The 8,454-nt window shown below is 42.5% G+C and overlaps 1 protein-coding gene across 1 annotated transcript in view; it reads left to right on the top strand.

The window, feature by feature from the left end:
* Window positions 1-8,454, top strand: part of rhbdl2 (rhomboid, veinlet-like 2 (Drosophila)) — a 10,181-nt gene extending 1,727 nt beyond the window's left edge. The window contains exons 2-8 of the mRNA XM_037676819.1: window positions 219-465; window positions 3,776-3,924; window positions 5,310-5,422; window positions 5,602-5,702; window positions 7,924-7,984; window positions 8,071-8,132; window positions 8,218-8,454. Of these exons, the coding sequence (XP_037532747.1) occupies window positions 268-465; window positions 3,776-3,924; window positions 5,310-5,422; window positions 5,602-5,702; window positions 7,924-7,984; window positions 8,071-8,132; window positions 8,218-8,397 (864 nt within the window). The 5' untranslated portion in view covers window positions 219-267 and the 3' untranslated portion in view covers window positions 8,398-8,454. The remainder of the gene's footprint in view (window positions 1-218; window positions 466-3,775; window positions 3,925-5,309; window positions 5,423-5,601; window positions 5,703-7,923; window positions 7,985-8,070; window positions 8,133-8,217) is intronic.

The raw sequence follows: 8,454 nt of genomic DNA on the forward strand, positions 1-8,454 counted from the left end.
CACACACACACACACACACACACATTAGTTTTGCTACGTTCAGTTTTTAGACAGTCATTTACTACCTTTTTCTTCTAGCTAGCCTTTTAGGACTTTTGGCTTCTAGTTAGTCATCTGCACTCTTTCAGGGGAAGCTCAGTTTTTAAATTTGTACTTTTTAATAAATAGTTGGTATTTCTGCGTTCATGCACGTATGCTGCATGTTTCTCCGCTCACAGGGACCATCTCTGCCTTGACTTCAGGTCAGCACCTTGCTGTGCAGCAGTGATGGAGGAGAACGACGTGGAGGAGCAGCGTGAAGCCTTAAAGGAGGACGGAGAACAGGAGGGAAGCAGAGGGTGCTGCGAGAGGTTTCACCTGTCCGTCTCCAAGTGGATGCTACCAGAAGACCACCGGGAAAAGTACCTGGAACGAGCCAATTGCTGCCCGCCCCCCATCTTCATCATCCTCATCAGTCTGGTAGAGGTAAGGAGCTCTGAACTGGTCAGGAGGATTTATTTGAAACATTTTGTTTGTGCTTCCTGATTTAGTTTAGATGTTACAGGCGGGATGTGACATAGTTTTCGTCACTTCCTGGTTTCCAGTCAGTTTTCTGTGAACCTCCTGACTCGGCAACCCTGCCCTCCTCCCACAGAAACTAAAAACGAGTTTTCTCTGAGAATATTTTAGTTGATTTTCCTCACTGGTGGGAAATGTTTTGACTTAAATTTGTTTTTTTTTTTAGAAAAAAAAACGGATGTAGATAAAGCAGTTTTCTTAAATAAACACCACAGAACAAATGAATAAACTCCCTGCATTATTACTATCTAATACCAGTCGTCATAATACAAAATGTGTGTGCAGAAGTCTAATTTTCCCTCTATGAATGGATGCAAACATTCCTGTACTCAATCACTTCCACTTGAAGAGATCTGCACCACATGATGACAACACTTTATTTATTATGATTAGCTGAAAAGGAACTGTTTTAACATTTACAGAAAGAGCTAAAAGGAATTTTGTTACATGTGTTGCTGTAGAGAAGTATGTCAGACTGGTACAGGACGTGCATGAGGATGGCAGGACAGTGCTGAGATGTGCTGTAGGAGTGACGGATAGCTTCAAGGTGGAGGTGGGATTCATCAAGGATCAGATCTGAACCCCTTCTTGTTTGCTGTGGTGATGGACCGACTAACAGATGAGGTCAGGCAAGAATCCCCGTGGACTGTGATGTTTGCAGATGACATTGTGATCTGTGGCGAGAACAGGGAACAGGTGGAAGAGAACTTGGAGAGGTGGAGGTATGCAGTTGAAAGAAGAGGAATGAAAGTAAGCCATAGTAAGACAGAGTACATGTGTGTGAATGAGAGGGAGGCCGGTGGAACAGTGAGGCTACAAAAAGCAGAGGTCACAAAGGTGCAGGACTTCAAGTACTTGAGGTCAACCAGGAAAATGGAGAGTGTGGTAAAGAAGTGAAGAAGAGAGTCCAGGCAGGATGGAGAAAAATGTCAGGAGTGATTTGCGATAAAAGGGTGTCGGCAAAGGAAAATTTTCCATGAAAGTAGTGAGTGTTGTATGGTCTGGAGACGGAGACATTGACAAAGAGACGGGAGAAAGAACGGGAAGTGGCAGAAATGAAGATGTTGAGGTTCTCCTAAGGATTCACAAAAACCCTATTCGCACGGGATTAGTTTTACCTAAGGACCACGTGTAACCAATTGCTCCCCAACGTCTGCTTTTTATGTGGCGCATTCGCACGGGATAACCAAAGCCTGAGATTTAGCTGAAATTTACGGACATCTTCTGATTATGATGTTAACGCACTGCGTTGTCACGACCGGGCCGGTCCATATAATGCGGTCCCGGACAGTCTCAGGCTTTGTGGTTTTACGAATCAGCACTAAAGAATGCACAATATAAAATTGTGTTAATCTACTTGTTGAGGAGGAGGCAAGTTTAAGAAGTAAAAGAAAAGCCACGTTAAGCTCAGATGGACAGCTGTCACCGGTTGTGCATGTGAGCGTCTGCGTGTCCGCTGACCCCCGGGTTGAAATGGACTTGCGACCTGTCCAGGGTGTCCCTCGCCTCTCACACAGTGATTGCTGGACATGGGCACCGGCGACCCCTGTGACCCAAAATGGAATAAGCGGGTAAAGATAATGGATGGATGGAAGTAGAAGCATAAAAGCCGTCCCCTACATGGGGACCATATACTAAATTGATTTTTGGAACAGGCAGATGGAATAGGGACTTGCACTGTCCACTCCACGCATCGACCTGGTATTGCAGTATCTCCAGGATTGGTGCACGAGAAGAAAAAAAAAAGTCGAAGCGAGCAGTGCGTTCATTTAAAATAGCCTTGTTCTATATTTTTCCAAATGATTTTGCTTAAACAAAAACAAAAAAACACCTCATTACATATTGGATCCTGCGCATTTCTGTCCAAATCACAGAGATGCCTATTGGCATTGGATTAGTATTATCACAGGACCTCGGAGTTCAGCAAAATATAGTAGGTAATGTGCAGGGGAATTTTCACTTTACAAATTACTGACATGGCCGATACGCACAGGATTAACAACACAGACAATCTCTGTAATTATTACAAATACCATGTGATCCCTTGGTAAAACTAATCCCGTGCGAATGGGGCTAAAGATGGATAAGATTAGGAATGAGATCATCAGAAGTACAGCACAGGTTGAACAACTGGGAGATAAAGTTAGAGAGGACAGACTGAGATGGTTTGGACATGTCCAAAGGAGAGACGGTGAGTATATTGGTAGAAGGACGTTAGAAATGCAGCTGCCAGGAAAAAGACAAAGAGGAGATATATGGACGCAGTTAGAGAGGACATGGAGGTAGTTGGAGTGAGGACAGAGTGAGATGGAGGAGGATGACTCACTGTGGTGACCCCTGAAGAGGGAACAGCTGAAAGAAGAACCTACGTTGTTCAGATTGACTTGATTTATTTTAAATATTACCACTATTTGAAAACTACATGTCTCAGCCTTTTTTTGTCTTAGTAAAACTACTTTCAGCTTCAGTTTTCCACTCTGTCCACATTGTCATGAGGTTTCCGTGCACTCAGTCTTACCTCCAGGTGTTCGCCTTTTGGGAATGAACACGACTCTTCAGTGAATACTTTGAAATTTGTTAAAAAAGCGTTCAATACAAGAGCAACTGGAGTTTATTTGTAACAGAAGACGTTTCGTTCCTCATCCGAGGAGCTTTCTCAATTCAAAGAGCAGAGAGTGAGGGGTTCAGGTTGTAAGGCTGAGTGAGATAAGACATACACGTAGATTTGACAATTCACACCAACACCTTAACAGTAGGAGTTTCTTAAGGTCTTTGTTCCTCTAATTCACAGATGAGGCCCCTCTGTTCCCATCAGGTGGGAAAACTGACTGGGAATCTGTCTTAAAGTTGCATTTTAGGTCTTTGAAAGTGAAAATCTGAGGCCTCCTCCACTGTTAAGAGACGGTTATTCTCTTTTAACATAAATTGCTTCCTTCACTCCCCCCCCCCCCCCCCCCCACACACACACACACACACTCTCAAACCATCTGTGTTCTCGGTCCAAAATGTGCACATTTTGATCCTCGGAAGAGTGTCCCTTCTCTGTGAGGTGAACAGCTTTGAAATTTAACAAAGTCCATGCTCAGCTTTGACATTTTGTTGTTTACGAGGAATTAAAAGATTCTTTGCAACTTGAGTGCGTCTAATCTCCAAGCTGCTTTAGTTTCATTCCCGTTGCCGTCTCTTTGCTTTGTGTCCACACCTCGCTCTTCTCCAGCTGGGGATGTTTATCTACTACGCCGTGTGGAAGCCTCAGAAGCAGTGGATCACTCTGGACCAAAGTATTTGGGACTGCCGCTTCACCTACAAGCCCGACAAGAGGGAGGAGGCCTGGCGCTTTCTTTCCTATATGTTTGTCCACGCCGGGTAAGTCAGAGGGGGGTGATTAAAAACTTTACTGACCGCTTCAGTCAGCAGAAAATCACCCACAGATGCTTTAAAGAACGACTCGTGGCCCTGCTGAGTTAACTCTTTGGTTTTTCCAGATCTCAAGTTGTATCCATCTCCTGCGACTGCAGCTATATATTTATATTACTAAATATGGAGTATAATGGGGAGTGGTGGCGCAGAGGTTAGAGAGGTGGGCCTGTGATCCGAAGATCGCCGGTTCACGCCCCGGCCCCGACAACATCAAAATTGTGGGTGGGGTAGGTGAAACACTCACACTTGCCCCCACCCTCATTCACCCCACTCTGGGCCCATGAGCAAGGCCCTTAACCCCCACCATGTGCTCCCTAAACAGGTCTCTCTTGAAAATGAGTTCTCGTGGCTCAATGAGACTAACCTGGATAAATAAAGGGTAAATGAAAAAATATATATATATATTACTAAATAGTAGGTTTGAATTACAGAATGCAGAACATATATTTATAGTATTGTGCAAAACTTTTAAATGGTCCTCTAACTTCTGTAAATTTTTGCTTTGAAGCAGCCTTTATTCTGTGACCAGTAATTCTTCAGGCTTTCTGAAACTTTCACACATTTCTTTGCATTTTCTGTCCAGTTCTTGTGTCTGACAATGAGTCCACTCTACAGAATCTGCTTCAGTATTGGAAGAAAAACAGTCAAAGTAAAATAAATGCACAAATAATCCTAAAAAGTCTGTAAATATGGGAATAATAACAAGTCTAACGGCTAAACTCAAACTTTATTCATGTTTTTTTTTCAATATTTCTAATATTTTTAGTGGAAATATGTTGGTAGGTGTTATTTTTTAGTTCTGTTTGCTTCTTGGGGATCATCTCAGAACACCAGCCTAGTGTTTTCTGACCCACAGTGGGATTATGACCCCAACTTTGAGAACCTCTGGTTTAGATGAAGCATGTAGAAGACACGAGAAGGCAGTAAAACAGAAAAAGCAAACTTCATGAGCAAACGGATCAAGTGCATCAATGAAGAGGAAGAGTGGCAGAAAAACGAGCAAACCCAAGAAGTTTAATGTCCTATTTGGACAAACTGCTCATGGATCTGAGCTGTGGACACTTGTGTCCAACACTGATGGTGGACATAAAGAGTTCAACTAGACTGTTTTTAATCTCCTTCTTCTTGTTCTTGGTTGTCGTCATTCTTGTTCTTCGTCTTCTTCTTGGTCATCGTCGTTCTTGTTCGTTCTTGTTCTTCTTCTTGTTCTTGGTTGTCGTCGTTCTTGTTCTTCTCCTTGTTCTTATTGTGTAAATAAAGTTTTGTTAAAAATCAATCAGTCTCCTTGTTCTTCTTGTCCTTCTTCTCTTCCTCCTCCTCTGGTTTTGTAGTGTGGAGCACATTGTGGGCAACCTGCTGCTGCAGCTCCTGCTGGGCATCCCACTGGAGCTGGTCCACAAGGGTTTTGAGGTGGGGATGGTCTACATGGCTGGGGTCCTCGCAGGTAATCGTCAGCATTTTAAAATCAAGCTTTATTAACCAACAGCCTGTGTTTTGTATCTTTGTGAAACGTTTGACATGAACTCGTCTTGGAAGTTAATTTTCTCTGCTTGTGTCGGAGTTAAACTTCCTGCAGATATTTTCTCAGGCTGTTTTTTATTATGTTTATGTTTTTACCATCAGGCTCTTTGGCCAGCTCCATCTTTGATCCTCTCAGTGCTTTGGTCGGGGCCTCCGGGGGCGTTTATGCCCTGCTCGGAGGTTATTTCATGAACGCAGTGGTGGTGAGTTTACACACAGCTTAACTGGAGGTTTTGTACGCACAGTAAAGGTTTATTTGAATTATTAGAGCTCACCGTTTGAGAAATTGCCAACAAAAGACCCAAAAGTTTGATGCTCTTTGAAAAGTAAACTATTTTCATATCATTTTTTATTGCTAAAGACAATATATCAGATCTTGACAAAAGGGAATTTTAGAGAAAAATATGTTTTCACAATAAAAATTTACTACCTTTTCATAAAAAAAGAAATCCCAGAACAGATTTTTGTTCTTCTTCTTTTCAGTTTTCCACTCTGAAAACTGCTTTGGAAAACAAATTCACCCCCCCCCCCCCCCCCACCACCAACTGTAAATATACTGATGGGTCAGTTCATTACTGCACACTGCCATTAAAAGTAGCTGATCATGGCATGGTAGTGGTAGAGAGTCATCCCCGACCCATATTCCGAGAGCTAAGATGAATGTTTGTCGTCTTTGTTGAGAACGTAAGCGTGCAATGTGAGCAATATGCATTCCATCCAGGAATGCTACTTTTTAATTTAAATCAAAGCATTATTGATGATTTGAAATGTTAATTTTCAACAAACTTCTTTAAAGTCGCTAAAACAAATTCTTCATTATGTTAAACTATACTGTACAATCTCCTGATGCATGCATAGAAAAATCTAAAAAAGTTAAATCGGGTCTTCTGGACGGATTCAAACAAATAAAAAAACTTGTTGAAACGTTTCGTCTTTTATCCAAAAGACTTTGTCAGTCTGTGGAGCTGCTCGTCATGAACGGATTGTGCCCATGTAAACGATACATTTTAATTATTTAATCTAAAAACATTTCCATCCGGACAAAGAATATTGCACATGTAAACATAGCTATAGTGGATCAACCAGTTTGTTGTTGAGATTCAAAACTAGATGCTCACATGATCAAGGAGGACCATCAGCCTAATGACCGATCATTAGCTCCCTGATGGCTTCTTGTTATTCACAGGAGGCTGAGTGATACTAACAATAACAGCATTGTAAGAAGGGGACAGTGGAATATGGGGGGCGTCTCCCCCTGTTTAATGATGGACTGTTTCTTTTTACAAACATGGCCTCCTTCACTCGTCTCAAACCATTGTTCCTCTCAATCAAGGATGTCAAGTCAGATTTATATATATAGCACATTTAAAACGGAAACTGTTACCAAAGTGCTTAACAAAAGATCACAGCATCAAATACAAAGTAACAAGATATAATTACAGCACATGGAATAAAAATATAAAAACAGAAAACATAATTAGAAACAATGAAATACTAAAAAGAGATTGTTGATAATGGGATGCCGTCTGACAGCAGTGTGGCCAGTCTGCACGAGGAGGAGGTACCAGGCTGTTGTGGCTGTGTATGGTTCTTCCACATGCTACTGAGGCCCCTGTATGTTAAATTAATGAATTGGTAAATCCAGGATGTGAACATCTTCATCCCTGAAAGAGTGACCGCTGGCCTGGAGATGAGTGTAGACCGCAGAGTCCTGGCCTGATGATGTTGATCTTCTGTGCTGGTCCATCCTTTTGGCCAGTGGCTGTTTAGTTTCCCCGATGTAAGACTGATCACCCTCCTGACACTGAACAGCATACACAACATTACTCTGTTTGTGCCGAGGGACTGGATCTTTGGGATGAACCAGTCTTTGCCGTAATGTATTTTGGGGTTTAAAAGCCACTGGGACGTTATGTTTAGAAAATAAACGTCTCAGTTTCTCTGAAACTCCCTCAACATATGGAATGACCACTGGTCTGGGTTCCTCCTTTTCACCTGTTGGCTGACTGGAGTCCTGTTTGGGTTTCTTCTCTGCTTTCAGGAAGGCCCAGTTAGGATATCCACATTGCTCTAGAGCCTGTCTTGTGTGGGATTTCTCCTTCTGCCTGGCTCCTGATTTAGTGGGGACTCTGTCTGCTCTGTGGTACAGAGTCCTGATGACTCCTAACTTGTGCTCCAAAGGGTGATGGGAGTCTTAACTGCTAATACTGGTCTGTGTGGGTGGGTTTGCGGTACACCTCAGTTTGTAAATGTTCTCCATCGGAAGGCCCTGAGCCCTCCTTAGACTGGCAAAGTCTTGGATTAAAAACGGAATGTTTCAACAAGTTTTTTATTTTATTTATCTGTCCAGAGGACCTGACTTAACTTTGTTAGATATACTGTACGATGTTTGTTAACCTTAAAATCCTAATCTCTATGTGGCAGAATTTCCGAGAGATGATACCTCTCCTTGGAGTGTTTCGAATCCTCATCATAGTACTTATCGGTGGGTTGTGTTCCATCTTTTCAGATCATGTCTTTTGCTTTTTGACACATTTTGGAATGATTTTATCCGCTGCTTTCTGCTTTCAGTCGGTGCAGATTTTGGGTTTGCCTTTTACAGAAGATTTATCCAACATGCGGCGGGTTTGCAGGTAAGATGTCGCTTCAACAGCAAAGAGTTGGCTTCTCAGTTTGGCGTCTCTGCTCTGACACTAGTCGTCCTTTCTGCACCTTCAGGTGTCGTTTGTGGCTCATTTCGGAGGAATTATTGCCGGCATGACCGTCGGCTACGTCTTCTTCAGCGCTTACAACAGCAAGCTGTTAAAAGACCCACGGTTCTGGATTTGTATTGTAGGCTACATAATTTTCTTTATCTTTGCTGTGTTGTTCAACATCTTCATCTCTCCAGCACCGTAAAACCACAAGATGGTCTCAAAGATCCATTGTGTCTCAGCATGCTGGATTTTTACGTTT

This window comes from Nematolebias whitei, chromosome 5 (assembly GCF_014905685.2).
Source record: "Nematolebias whitei isolate Nwh7 chromosome 5, NemWhi1, whole genome shotgun sequence".
Classification (NCBI taxonomy): Eukaryota; Metazoa; Chordata; class Actinopteri; order Cyprinodontiformes; family Rivulidae; genus Nematolebias; species Nematolebias whitei.